The sequence below is a fragment of the Capra hircus genome, chromosome 18 (assembly GCF_001704415.2).
Source record: "Capra hircus breed San Clemente chromosome 18, ASM170441v1, whole genome shotgun sequence".
In the NCBI taxonomy this organism is placed as follows: domain Eukaryota; kingdom Metazoa; phylum Chordata; class Mammalia; order Artiodactyla; family Bovidae; genus Capra; species Capra hircus.
In genome coordinates, this window is record NC_030825.1 from 58523269 (window position 1) to 58537797 (window position 14529).

The window sequence follows — 14529 nt, forward strand, 5'->3', positions numbered from 1 at the left end:
ACCCACCCACCACCTCATGTCCACTCCTGGGAACGCTGGGCCAAGGAAAGTGAGAGACTTGCACAGATTCACACCCCATGTTGGGCCAGAGCCCCGCCTCCCGCCTCCCTGTCAATGCCCTTCCCCTCGGGGATCATTTTCTGAAAAGCGACAGAGTCCCTTCTGGCCAGACCCCTTGAGTCACAGCTTGTAGGTGTTTGTGATGATCGGTCCAGCCAGGGTGAGACCTAAGGACATGGGAGGTGGGGGCGAGGAGGTCAGCTGCATATCCTCCCTCAGTGTCACACACCCTTGAGGCACCGTCCAGTGGAGAGCCAGTAAGTGTCCCAGCATTTGGAGCTCCCTGTGAAGAGGAATTGTAATTCTGTGAATATTTGTTTTATGGATTTTGAGGCTCCATTTGTAGATGCATACATGTTTAAAATTTTATATTTGAGGGGGAGAGTGAATTAAACCTTTGCTCTTTATGAAGTGCTTCTTCTTAATGCCTTTGGCATCAAAAACTCACCCAAGGAATTCCTTGGTGGTGCAGTGGTTAGGACTATCATTGCCCAGGACTAGGGTTCAATCCCTGGTTGGGAAACTAAGATCCCTGCAAGCTGCACAGCATGGCTAAAACAAAACAAACGAACGAATGTCAACAGCAAAAAACCTTCTCCATCTTATGTTAGGATAACGACGTCAGCTTTTCATGCTTAGTACTTGCACCATGTATCTTCTGACATCTCGTTTCAAACTTTCTGAATCCTTAAGTTCTAGTAATGTTTCCTGTAAATATGGGGAGACAGATTTCCTTCATTTGTCCTGTCCTTCGTTCCTTCCAAAGCACAGGGATGTACTCTGCTTGCTCCTGAGAGGAGAGAGCAAGGTGAACTTGACACACCAAGACTTTCTCCTCACCCTCCAAGCAGGGAGCTGGGCGGGGCATCAGGAACCTGGAAAACTAGGAGTTGGCAGGAGGGGTGTGGCCAGGAGCCTCAGGGTGGGAGGGAGGTCATGAGAAGTAAGTGGGATAGTGCGCTTAACCCAGCAGAGTGTCTAGAATATGGTGAGCCCTTGGAGGCGGCTGTGATTGTTTTTGTGGGTTGGGGTTGTCGGGTTGCCACAGTTGCCCCCATGCCTCTGTGACTAGTTGCCACACAGCCCTTCCGCCTTTCCCCAGAGTTACTTCCTCTCACTGTTTCAGTACATGACAGGCTCTGCCCTGCCTCTCCGGCTTTGCTCATGCAAACCCCTCTGCTGGGGGGCTTTGGTGCTCAGGACACATAGAATTAGGACTGCCAGGCTGGGAACCACCCACCACTGGGAACCATCGGAATCTATTGGGCGAGAGTCTTGCTCCTGAATACGGGGAAGAACGTTCCTCTTGTGTAGCTGGTGGGTGTGGAGGAAGCGGTGGGAAAGTAGGACAGGCACTGGAGAGGAGGCCCATTAAATGGGTTTATTGTCTGTTTCCATAATGTCTTAGGACAGTCCCATTGCTTGCTTTCTTTATTTTTCTGAAACACGTTGCTTTGTCTTCTCTTGAGTTTATAATGCACAATCCTTTCCTTAGATACAGAGTCTTTTTATCCCCTCTGCCATTTTCCAAGATCCTTCTCTATTCCCTTCTCCCCAAGCCAACTGTACTCCTTTCTCCATGAACTGCTCCTCTTAAATACAATGCAAAGAGTGAAAATAGAATTTAATCCTCAGGAAACTATGCTTGGTATGAAGAACACATAAAGCATTCCTCTTCGAAGTATCTGTGGTCCCCTCTCTAGGGCCTGGGACTTTGTAATACTGAGGACACCTACGAATGAGAGGATTGTGTAAAATCGTGTTAAGCTCCTTCCCAGCTCTAATGACCTACGATGCAGTGTATTCCATGTGCATTTTAGAATCCAGCTCATCGAGTTCTACCAGAGCTCTCACTCAGAATTTGAGATTGCATTGAATTTATCCATCTGATCTCCTAACAATATTGAGTCTTCCAATCCATGAACATGGTACATAGCTCCATTTATTTAGGTCTTCTTTCATTTCTTTAAGCAATATTTTAATGTGCTCAATATACAGGACTTACATACATTTCAATTCATTTCACATTTCATATAACTGTAAACTGCATCTTTAAAAAAATATTCAATTTCTAATTGCCTTTGGCCAATACACAGAATTACAAAGGAACTCTGCAATTTGAATAAGTACCTTAACACCTGGCTGAACTCTATCCGGGCTTCCCAGGCGGCTCAGTGGCAAAGAATCTGCTTGCCAATGCAGAAGACGCAGGTTTGATCCCTGGGTTGGTAAGATCCCCTGGAGAAGGAAATGGCAACCCACTCCAGTACTCTTGCCTGGGAAATCCCATGGACAGAGGAGCCTGGCAGGCTACAGTCCATTAGGACACAAACGAGTCAGACACAACTAAGCATCTAAACAAAAACAAACTCTATGCTTGGTGTTAGCAGTTTCTTGGCAGATAATTTTAGAATTTCTAGGCACACAATTATTACATCATCTGTGAATAAAGACTGTTTTAGTTCTTTTATGAATCGGACAGCTCTTATTTCTGCTTCTTGCATTTATTGCACTGGAGAGAACCTACAATATATTGCTTAATAGAAGTTGTAAGAGCAGCCATCATTGCCTGATTTCCAGTTCTGTGACTTCTGGGACTGGCCCCTCCAAGCCTTAGGAGAAGTTGTCAGCAAAAAATTTATGTGTTCCGAGTCCACAGAAAGCTTTGTGTCAGGATCTTCATTGCCTGTTTCCTGTGTATACTTTCACTGCTCTTTCACAACAGTCTAGCTAGACAGAAATGGTGTCCCTGCTCACAGAACAGTCACGTGAGGCACAGAGAGACAAAGTGACTCATTTGATGAGTGACACAAATGAACGTGAACTCAGTTCTTTTGGTCACAGCCCTCCACTCCTGGGCAGCAGATTGGACAAAGGTCCATCTAGTCAAAGCTGTGGTTTTCCCAGCAGTCATGTACGGATGTGACAATTGGACCATAAAGAAGGCAGAGCACCGAAGAATGAATGCTTTTGAACTGTGGTGTTGGAGAAGACTCTTGAGAGTCCCTTGGACTGCAAGGAGATCAAATCAGTCTATCCTAAAGGAAATCAACCCTGAATATTCATTGGAAGGACTGATGCTGAAGCTGAAGCTCCAATACTTTGGCCACTTGATGCGAAGAACTGACTCATTGGAAAAGATCTTGATGCTGGGAAAGATTGAGGGCAGGAGGAGAAGGGGGTGACACAGAATGAGATGGTTGGATGGCATCAGCGACTCAATGGACATGAGTTTGAGCAAGCTCAAGAAGATAGTTAGGGAAGATAGCCAGGGAAGCCTGGTGTGTTGCAGTTCACGAGATTCCAAAGAGTTGGACACGATTTTAGCAGCTGACCAACAACAACTTTTAGTCACAAGTCCTATGGTCTTCCACCCATACCAGGGGATTCTGACCACCGCCAAGAAGGCCATTTGTTTTTAAATGATTGGAGACTGAGTGTTACAGGCTGAAAACTCTTGTCCTTGTAAGAAGAATGAATTAGGACACAGAAACACACAGAGGGGAGGCCGTATGAGGACATGGGGGGAAGACAATTATCTCCAAGCCAAGGAGAGAGGGCTCGGAGGGAACCAAGCCTGCCGACACCTTGACCTCAGACTTCCAGGCTCCAGACCACGAGAAAAGAATTCCTCACTTGTGTATCTTGATCTCTGAGTACTCAGTGTGAGAGCCTTCCTGTTCCTGAGGCTTCGGCTTGTGAAATCGGAGGAAAGCATAGTGAGGCTCTTGTTCATTTCTTGAGATGGGGCTGGGGTGGTCTGCAGCGGTGTCTGTCCAGAACTGGGGCTGGCGTTCCTGAGAGGAAGGAGGAGAAAGGATTCAGATCCAGGCAACAGGGTCTGGGAGAACTATGGAGTCAAAGACGATGGAAGGGAATTGGAACTGATGGAACTTTTATCATTTGCCCATTCATTTGTTCAAACATAGTTAATTCAGATTGACCAGCCCTTCGTGAGTGTTTACATGAACCACGTTATACTGTTTAAAAATGCTAGGAGAGAATACTATTGTCATATGTGTCTTAGAAATAGTAAAACTAAGGCTAAGAGAGATTATACACATTGTTTTCCTGGAGACACACCTCTGTAGACTCACCCCTGAGCCAGGACTTGAAACCAGTTCTTTCCAACTAGGGTGCTGTGCTTTGTTCAGGCTGTGTGTGTAGGAAGCACTGTGTGTGGAGTGATGGAAAAAGGAGACATAGTCGCTCAGATTATGCAGTGTGTTGTTTTATGTGTGTGTTTTTTTTCTTTTGAGGGGGTGGTTTTGTAGCTTGCGAAATCTTAGTTCCTTGACCAAGGATCAAATGGATGCCCCGTGCCATGGAAGCTTGGAGTCTTAAGCATTGGACCGCAGGGAAATCAGGGAAATCCTGCTTATGGTTTTCTAGGCGAGGCAGTTAATAGACAAATACATTTCAAGGTCTAAATTTGATAGGAGATATTTTGAAATGTAAAGCAAGGGTGGGGGTGGGCAGGTTCTAGAAGACAAGAGTACAGATCAGATCCTGCAATAAAAATGGCAACCAGATCCCCTCACTCACATCTGCTCCCTGCCTGCAACACCCTCAGGCTATAGGAGCATGAACTAGAAACCCTCGAACAGCAGCAAAGAGAGGCAGACAAATCATCCTCAGATTAGGAGAAAATGGTTGCTGTTGTTGTTTAGCCACTAAGTCATGATTCTTTTGTGACCCTGTGAACTGTAGCCTGCCAGGCTCCTCTGTCCATGGGATTTTCCAGGCAAGAAGAGCAGAGTGGATTGCCCTTTCCTCTTCCAGGGGATCTTCCTGACCCAGGGATTGAACCTGCATCTCCTGCCCTGGCAGGCAGATTCTTAACCACTGAGCCACCTGGGAAAGTGAAAGTTGCTCAGTTGTGTCCAACTGTTTGCGACCCCATGGACTATAATCCATGGAATTCTCCAGGCCGGAATACCGGAGTGGGTAGCAGTTCCCTTCTCCAGGGGATCTTCCCAAACCGGGGATCAAACCCGGGTCTCCCACATCGCAGGTGGATTTTTTACCGGCTAAGCCACCTGGGAAGTCCGAGAAAATTGTTATTTTACTTTATTTTTTTGGCCACGCCACCCGGCTTGCAGGATCTGAGTTCTCCTGACCAGGGGTAAAACCCAGCCCCCCCTGCAGTGAAAGTGCCAAATCCTAACCACTGGGCCCCCAGGGAATTCCCATGAAAATGGTTATTTTAGAAGATAGGGAGAAGGCTGCCCATATTAAGGAAAAGCAAGGTGAAAATAAGTAAGTTAACAGTTTAAATCTACTATAGCCAAAACACAGAAAGGAAAAAAATGTGTCTGTTAATAACTGTGACTGAAGTATCTGTATACAGATGAACCTCACCAATCAAAAGATAGAGACAACGACTTTTATTAGCAAATGAAATTTAACTACATAGTTAATCCATGATTTATTCCAGGAATATTGGAATCACCTACCGTGAGTTACGAGCTAGGCGTTCCTCTAGGTGTTGGGAAGACAACAGGGAATAAAGTAATAACAACAGCAACAAACTGCCTTTGGGACTTACTAGAGGAGGGAAAGGTTCTGATTGGTTATCAGGAGAACTTGCTTCATACACACCAGAGACTCTTCTAATCATGCCTCATAACTACTCTGCTCTTCCCTGGTGGCTCAGATGGTATAGAATCTGCAGGCAGTGAGGGAGACCTGGGTTTGATTCCTGGGTCAGGAAGATCCCCTGGAAAAGGGAATGGCTACCCACTCCAGTATTCTTGCCTTGTTACAATAAGTTTTAACCACTGGACCACTAGGGAAGTCCCAATATTAATAATATTCCCATGTCACAGGAAATAAATAGAGGTCAGAAAGAGGACATCATTTGTCCAAGGTCACACAGCTTATAAATAAGATAGGATTTGAATGCAAGCAGTCCAGCTCCAGAGTACATGTTTTGAACCATGATGCTATACTGACTCAATGAGATACTCATTAAAAAAAAGATAAAAAGAAGGTTACTGAAAATTTGAAAGTAAAATAACAGAAAAGATATCTCATGATTTCTGACAAGATAGGGATTGAACACACACTAAGGATTCCATAACCCAAGATTAACCAAGAAGAAACTGCAGGGGGAACTATGTAAACTAAATTTAAAACTGATTTTCTGTCTTCTTGTTCTGCCAGTTCCTGAGAGAGGAGTTTTGAGATAATCAGCCCTAACTGTGGATGTGCCTATTTCTCCCTGCAACTCTATCTGCGTTCGTTGATTTATTTTGAGAGACAATGCTCCATTATTGGGGGCATCCACACGTAGGATTTTACATCTTTTAATAAATCACTAGAGGCCATATATAGAGAGTAAGCATTACGTGATTCCATTTATATGACACTCAAGAATGGACAAAATGAATCAATAATGATAGAAATCAGTGATTGTTGGAAAGGGGTAGGGGTTGAATGAGAGGGGGAATAAAAGAATTGGGGGCCCTGATGGAAATGTTCCCTATCTTGACTGGGAACATGGTTACAAGATGTATGCGTCTGTCAAAGTTTGTATAACTTCGTACTTAAATGGTGTAAATACCTCTATATGGGCTTCCCTGGTGACTCAATGGTAAAGAATCTGCCTGCCACTGCAGGAGACGTGGGTTCGATCCCTGGGTGGGGAAAATCCTCTGGAAAGGGAAATGGCAACCCACTCCAGTATTCTTGCCTGGAGAATCCTATGGACAGAGGAGCCTGGCGAGCTATGGTCCATGGGGTCGCAAAAGAGTCAGACACAAGTTCGTGACTACACAACGACAATGTCTCATTAAAATTGAAAGTAAATAACAGGGTGGTAGATTTGAAAGATACCCATCAGGAGTGATGAACTGTGGCGCTGGGGTGCATCAGGCTGTCTAGCTACTTCCTATCCTCAGTGAGTCTGACATAGGCTAGGTTTGGGCCAATTCTCTTCCCCATAATCAACGTGAGAAGAAAAGGCTAAAGCTCTAGGAGAATATGATAATCTGACATACCAAGCAAAATACCCCCCAACCAACCAACTAAACTATCTACATATTTCATCAGAAGCAGCAGTGCTAGAGTAGTTGAATCAGTAGTTTTAAACAACCCCACGTGGAATTCCAGGGAGTGCTGGATGTTAATAGGGAAATGCCAAGGGCTCGGACCAGGGATACCACCCACAAGGGATAAACTGAATGGGACCGCCTGCCCCATTACTCACCCTGGAGCCTGAGCCCACGGCCTGGTTCGTATCATCCATGCTTTGCACTGGCTGGGTCTTTCTGCGGGTCTTCACTCTAAAGGAACAGCCCCGGGCGTTTCAGCCTGCTAATTTGGGTCATGGGGTAGGCAGACCATCCCCTCCTTCCTACAAAGAGCACGGAATGAGGGAGGAGGTGGCAGTGGATCCAGTGTCCAGGTGCTGCCACGTGGACAACTCAAGAGCTGGACTAGGGCTGGGGAAGAAACCTCCAGGCTTGGTCCAGTTGCTTACGGGCTGATTTATGCGATCACTCAGCCTTCTTTCTCTGTCTCGGGGCTTTCCAACCAGTCCCCCAGCCCTTCAGCTCCAGTTTTCTGAGATTCAGTGACCCTGAACCCTTCCCACCCTGGGCTTCTCCCTCTACCATGGAGCCCCCTCTCACCTGAAGATGAGATACAGGCAGAGAGAAAGCAGGACTGTGACGCTAGCTCCCCCAACTGCTCCCAGGACCTTGCCAGCCCTGGGCTGTGGTTTACCTGTAGACAATTTGAATCTTGTTTAAACTCCAACCCCAATACATGGCATCTTCCCAACAGGCCACCCCTCTCTGTGTTGTTAGTGTACCCGCCTCCCCCTTGACTTCCCATCCAAGACTCAGTCACTGGATGTTTCCATCGCCCTGTAGACCCTGGGGCCAGCCCCTTCCCCTGGACTCAGGACTGAGAATCTTCTACCACCAGCCATGCCAGCTGGGGCCCTGGGGTGCCCCTCCTCCGAGCTCCACCCCTCTGGGGCCGTTCAGGTTGACTTGTGCTTCCTTCCCCCAAGTTCATATGTTGAATTCCCCTCACCCCTAGTCACTCAGGATGTCACCTTATTTGGAGAGGAGACCTTTACTGAAGTAGTCAAGTTAAAATGAAGGCCCAGCAGGGCCCCCTCGTGGCTCAGTGGGAAGCAGTGTGCCAGCCAATGTGGGAGATACAGGTTCGATCCCTGGTGCAGGAAGATCTCACATGCCTCAGAGCAGCTAAGCCCCTGCGCCACAACTACTGAGTCTGTCCTCTAGAGCCCGAGAGCTGTAACGACTGAAGCCCTTGCTCCCTAGAGCCCGTGCTCTGCAACAGGAGAAGCCACCTCAGTAAGCACCACAACTCAAGAGTAGCCCCTGCTCTTCACAATTAGAGAAAGCCCCCATAGCAACGAAGACCCAGCACAGCCAGAGATAAATTATTTAATTAAAAAACAGGAGATCAGCAGGGGCTAATCGGATATGACTGATGTCCTAAAAAGGGGAAATTTGGACCCAGACACAGGCAGGCAGAATAATGCCATGTAAACATGAAAGCGGGGGTGGGGAGGCTTCCCAGGTGGCGCTAATGAAAAAGAACCTGCCCCCCAATGCAGGAGACCCTCATCCAGGCAGAACCTGCCCTCCAGTGCAGGAGGGGTTCAGCAGCCACGGGGGTGCTGTGGGTTCGATCCCTGGGTCAGGAAGATTCCCCTGGAGGAGGGCATGGCAACCCATTCCAGTATTCTCGCCTGGAGAATCCGATGGACAGAGGAGCCTGGCGGGCTGCAGTCCATGGGGTCACAAAGAGTCGAACATGACTGAAGCGACTGAGCACTCACAGACACAAACACGAAAGCAGAGATGGGGGTGATGCTCCTACGAGCCAAGGAAGACCAAAGGTTGCCAGCAAAACTTCCAGAAGTCGTGGGGGAGAGGCCTGGAACAAATCTCACAGCCTGCGATGAAATCAACCCTGCTGACACCTCGATCCCAGGCTTCCAGCCTCCAGAACTGGGAGGCATATCTTTTTAAGCCCCCAGTTGGAGGTGCTTTGTTCTGGCTGCCCTAGCAGACTCATATAAGGATCCAGGCTCCTCTTCTCTTGGGCGTCACCCCTCGGCAGACCCCTGACCTGGCAGCAGCAGGACAGACCCGCTCCGGTCCCCGTGGACGTTCAGGGCCTCACAGCTGAGGCTCAGGCCAGAGCTGAGCCCCTCGCGGAGGCTCAGGGAGCTGTTGGCCCAGGGCCTGGCGGAGCTGGAGCTGACCTCGAGGGAGGCGTTACTGAAGTTCTCCTCCAGCAGCCCCTCGCCCAGCCGCCAGCGCAGGGAGGGGGCCGGCCAGGCTCGGGAGGAGCAGCTGCAGCGCAGACCCTCGTCCTCCTGGGAGCAGGAGGGGCCCAGCAGCTGCGGGGGTGCTGTGGGGAGAGATGGGAGGGATCAGGGGTGCCCCTCCCCTCCCTGGAACCCCAGCATCCTGTCCCCAGGGGACCCCACACTCACAGACCACGAAGAGGCTCAGGGAGATATTTTGGGAGCCCAGTGGGTTCTGAGCCCGGCAGGTGAACTCTCCTTCTTCTGCTGCCCCTACACAAGGCAGCTCCAGGACCCCGGTGCTCGAGATGGGGGTGGCCTCCAGGGCGGGAGACCCCCGGAACCAGCTCAGCTGTGCAGGGGGGTTGCTGTCAGCAACACAGAGCAGCTGCAGCGCCTGGCCCTCCTGGACGGGAAGGAACGAGGTGTTCTGCAGAATCTTGAGGGCTTCGGGGGAAGAGAAGGGCAGAGACAAAGAGATGGGCTGGGCAAAGCTGGCACCTCTCTCCTCCTGCAATGTCCACACTAGCTCTGGGGAGAGGACTGGCAGAGTCTGAACCACAGGAATTCAGAAGAAGCCCCAGCAGTTTACCTGGAGCTGCCCAGACAGTACATGAGATGGGACATAGAGGGCTCAGGACAAGGATGTGTGTGTTTGAGATGCTCAGTCACGTTCGACTCTTTGTGACCCCATGGACTGTAGCCCTCCAGGCTCCTCTGTCCATGGGATTCTCCAGGCAAGAATACTGGAGTGGGTTTCCATGCCCTCCTTCAGGGAATCTTCCTGACCCAGGGATCGAACCCGGGTCTCCCGTATTGTGGGCAGGTTCTTTACCATCTGAGCCACCAGGGAAGACCTGGTGGACAAGGATACAGTGAGCAAACGCAGTTATGGGACAAAGAAGAGAAAACAGAAGGCGGTAAAACATCAGAGAGGGATTTCCTTGGTGGTCCAGTGGTTAGGACTCCACACTTCCACTGCAGGGGACACGGGTTCGATCCCTGGTCAGGGAACTAAGATCCTGCATGCTGCATTGTGTGGCCAACTGCTGACCAGCTCCTCCCCTCCCCCCGCCAAAAAAAAAGTCAGAGAGAAAGCAAAAGGAATATGACAGCTTCCTTTGAATTTAGCCAAAGAAAGCTGTGGGTGAGCTGAAGGTTAACTTCAGGGAGCTGAGCTTTCGGGATTCCACACCCCACCCCCCAGCTCTCCCGTGTCTGACCTCAATAGCTGGGCCCTCAAATATATTCCACTTAGTCCTCTGAGGGGACTTCCCAGGTGGGACTAGTGGTAAAGAATCCACCTGCTACTGCAGAAGACGCAGGAGTCGTGGGTTCGGTCCCTGGGTGGGGAAGATCCCCTGGAGGAGGAAATGGCAACCTACTCCAAGCATTCTTGCCTGGGAAATCTCATGGACAGAGGAGCCTGGTGGGCTACAGTCCATGGGGTCGCAAAGAGTCTAACAGGACTGAGAAGAAAGTCCTCTGAGGTCCAATGAAGCTCTGTCCTGGCAGAGACCTGGGTTCCATCCCCAGTCTGGAGGGAAGAGGTTTCTTCCTACCTGTCCTGTTTCCTTGAAAGATGCTGATGGCCACGTGCTGTGGAGCATCTGTGACAGAAGGATAAGCAGGATCAACACTCGTGGGGAGGGAGTGGGCGGGCCTTGGTGCCATGGAAACAACCAAGCGGGCGGCCCTTCCTGTTCAGCTGCAAGACCCGGATGTCAAGCCCCACCCCAGCTCCCCCTGCCCGCACACCCTCAGGCCCCCTGGGTGTCCTCACCCCTCACTCACAGGTGACATTGAGCAGGATGGTCCGCTCCACCATCACCCCACTTGTGGGGAACTTCACCTGACAGGTGAGCCTGGTGCCGTGGTCCTGGGGCCGTGGGGTGAGGGTGAGCACCGACGAGAAGGGGGTCCTGGGGCCCAGGGAGCTGGGGGCAGCTGACGTCCAGGAGAAGATGGGGGGCGTGGCCCGCTCACAGGCCCAGGGCACAGAGCAGGTCAGGTTCCCCGGGCGGCCGGGCTCCAGGGCCCCCGGGCTGAGGACGTGGGGCTGGTGGGTGAGGGCTGGTGAGGACAGAGAGGATAGGGCGGGCCCCCTTGGCATCTTGTTAGCCTACCCCGGGGTCTTGTCGTGGTGTCCCCACCCCAGCCCTGGTTTCCCATGCCCCTTTCTTTCCCTGAGTGCCCCTACCGTACCTGTCACGTTCAGAAAGAGCATCTTGTTTAGATATGGGAGTGTCCTGAAGTGTGTCTCGACTTGAAAGAAGTATGTCCCGCTGTCCCCTGCGTTGACATCCGTGATGCTCAGGCTGCAGTTTCTGGCCTGGGGCTCCCCTGGGATGGAGAATCGCCCCTGGGTCCCCTCATGCAGCTTCTGTTCTGGCTTGTTCGTGGCCACCGGGGGATCGCGTTTTGTATCTGCCCCTTCCCGGAACCAAAACATGTAGAACTTTCCAAAGGAAACCCAGGGGTGGGAAAATCTGCAGGGTACGAAGACACACAGGCCCTCCTGCACTGTCACATGCTGCCGCAGTTCCAGGCGCTGAGCTATGGGTGCTAGGCAGAAGAAGACAGTCAGCCTGGAGCTCCCGTGCCTCGCCCCGTGTGTGTGTGTGTGTGTGTGTGTGTGTGTGTGCGTGTGTGCGTGTGGTGTGTGCGTGTGCGTGTGTGCGTGTGCGTGTGTGTGTGTGTGTGTGTGTGTGTGTGTGTCGGGGCAGGGGAGTTCCCCGCGCCCCTCAGCCCACTCACCTCCCAACAGTACTGGCAGCAGCAGCAGCAGCAGCAGCAGCCGCATCCCTTCCTGACCCCACGGGGCAGGATCCGCCTTCTGGATCAGTCTGAAAGAGAAGGGCAAGCTGCAGATAAGGGGCGGGCAGAGGAAGCTTTGCCAGGCAAGCTGCAGATAAGGGGCGGGCAGAGGAAGCTTTGCCAGGAAGCTGTGGTGAGGATACCAGGCCACAAGCCCCTAAGAGGAAGCTTCAGGCTTAGAGTCAGCTGTGGTTGGCCCCGCTGAAATCATTCTGCCGTTTCTGCATATTGGAAGGTGACCCTGAGGAATTAGAGGGGGCGAGGGGCTTGCCCGAGTGAGGCAGCAAGGAAGGATGAGAGCCCCTGAGTCCTGCCTCCTGGGCTCCTGCCCTGTTTTCTGCACTGGATAAGGGGGCTCCCCTATCTAGCTCCCCAAGAGTCATGGTCTGGGGAATCCTCATGGAGGCGGCCTGTTAGGGATGGAACTGGAGATATCCTAGATGAGCACCAGGGGCAGAAGAAGGTGTAGATGAGGCAAGAGAAGCAACACATGCCTGTACTTCATTCATTCACAAACTAACAAAACAGGACAGATTTGGGGACTTCCCTGGTAGTCCAGTGGTTAAGAATCCACCTTGCAGCACAGGGGATGCGGGTTTGATCCCTGGTTGGGGAACTAAGATCCCACATGCCGTGGGGCAGCCAAGCCCACGTGCCACAACTACTGAAGCCTGTGCGCTCTGGAGCCTGCGTGCCACAACTAGAGAGAAGCCCGTGTACCACAACGAGAGAGCCTGTGCACCGCTACTAAGACCCAGCACAGCCAAAATGCCTTTTTTTTCCCTTTAAAACAAAAAAGACAGGTTTGAATCAGTTCTCACCCTCGACTAACTCAAACAGTAGGGGAAGACAAATACACCTGAGCTTTATTTAAGGGCAGTGGGGAGCCACGGAAGGTTGTTGAGTAGAAGTGGGACAGAGTCATATAGGTATAACATGATCTCGCTGAAGCCAGTGTAGGAAACAGCTGGAAGGGAGAGGCTGGAGGCCAAGAGGAAGCTTCTGTGATTGGGAAGAAGAGAACCACACCTGCAGGGAGATAGCAGCCTGTGGGATGGAGAAGGGATGCCACTGAAGACAATTTGAGGAAGTGAGATTTGAGGGGAGGTGTGGGGGGCCGGGGAGAGAGAGGCATTTAGAGTGACTCTCTGAGCCCTGACTCTGGCAACTGGGGGCTGGGGGATGGAAGTGCCACTGCCAAGAGCAGGATAAATGTGCAGTCTAGGCTGGGCAGACAGGGCTGAGAAGGTAGCAGAGCTGCCCCTGGAGGTCATAGACACATTCACCAAGCCGGGGCAGAGGGCCCTGGGCGGGGCAGTGGGAACCCAAGCGCCTGCATGCCCGCATGCCCCCAATTAAGCTTAACTGTGGGGTGTAGGGAGAGCCGGTGGTGGTGACCGAGATGGCCTGGTCAGGAAGAGAACACATGGTTATTGGTGACCCAGGTGAGAGTTTTGCCAGGGAGGGGAGAGAGGGAGCGGCAGCCAGACAGCAGGGAGCAGAGAGGTGAGGCGAGTGCGGGGTGAGGGTGGGGTGTGTGGAATCCCACTGACCGCCTTTAGCCCTCTCCCATTTAAGCTTGAAGACCCCACTTCTGCCCTAAGCAGTAGGAACCACCCCCTCCATCACTGCCCCAGAGGAGCGCCTCCTTCCTACCTGGGCCATTTCCTTGGATGGGGGCCAATAGCCCAGGCTCTTGGAGCATTTGGAATGGAGATAAGAAGGTATTTTCTCCTTCAATCATGGGGAGAGATGGTGACTTTAAGTCTGGCTGGATCTGCAGAAGGGTGGCAAGGCAAGAATGCTGGAGTGGGTTGCCATGCCCTCTTCCAGGGGGTCTTCCTGACCCAGGGATCGAACCTGCATCTCTTACGTCTCCTGCGTGGTGGTGGGGGACTGTTGTGGTTTCTTCTCCCTTTTCAGGCCAGGCTTCTGGCCAAGCATCATGTCCTACAGGCACTGCGACTGGGCCCCTCCTCAGGGACCCAGGTGTCCTGACCAGCACGGAGAAGGTATGCTGAACCTGACTGGGGCCAGGAGCTCAGCCGAGTCGGGAGAGACAGCCTGAGCTGCTAGCATCAGAGGGAGCTGCTTAAAGCAGTTGAGTCAAAATGAAAATAACAGTTAAGCCTTTAATCACCTATTGTGATGATATAAGCCACAGTCTAAATGGAAAAGCAGTGACTCCCCCATGTTCCGGAATGGTTGCAGGGATGGTTAAAGAAAAAGATGTGATTCTAATTGTTAAGGGAAAAAAATTATTCTTGGCACTTCTTTTTTTCACTTAAAAAAAAATTGGAGTATAGTTGTTTTACACTGCTGTGTCTGTTTCTGCTGTTCAGCAAAGCGAATCAACC

The 14529-nt window shown here is 51.1% G+C and overlaps 1 protein-coding gene across 2 annotated transcripts; it reads right to left on the bottom strand.

Annotated features, from left to right (window-relative positions):
• Nucleotides 3236-12213, bottom strand: LOC102184990 (sialic acid-binding Ig-like lectin 5). Of its 2 annotated transcripts, XM_018062944.1 has the most exons (9): nucleotides 12113-12213; nucleotides 11561-11920; nucleotides 11150-11428; nucleotides 10918-10965; nucleotides 9545-9802; nucleotides 9175-9459; nucleotides 7695-7788; nucleotides 7271-7346; nucleotides 3236-3857 (listed from the first exon to the last, which is right to left on the bottom strand). In XM_018062944.1, the coding sequence occupies exons 1-9, from the start codon at nucleotides 12156-12158 to the stop codon at nucleotides 3693-3695; spliced, it is 1611 nt and encodes a 536-aa protein (XP_017918433.1). In that variant the 5' UTR covers nucleotides 12159-12213; the 3' UTR covers nucleotides 3236-3692. The 2 variants fall into 2 exon arrangements, with proteins under 2 accessions (XP_017918433.1, XP_017918434.1); XM_018062945.1 differs by lacking the exon at nucleotides 3236-3857 and having other exon boundaries at nucleotides 7327-7417.

What these genes read in the sequence shown, in the direction of transcription:
- LOC102184990 (XM_018062944.1), bottom strand. Translation starts at nt 12,158, where the DNA reads ATGCGGCTGCTGCTGCTGCTGCTGCTGCTGCCAGTACTGTTGGGAG. An exon ending in GCTGCCAGTACTGTTGGGAG is followed by an intron (nt 11,921 to 12,112) that starts GTGAGTGGGCTG and finishes TCTTCTGCCTAG; the next exon opens with CACCCATAGCTCAGCGCCTG. An exon ending in GCTCTTTCTGAACGTGACAG is followed by an intron (nt 11,429 to 11,560) that starts GTACGGTAGGGG and finishes TGTCCTCACCAG; the next exon opens with CCCTCACCCACCAGCCCCAC.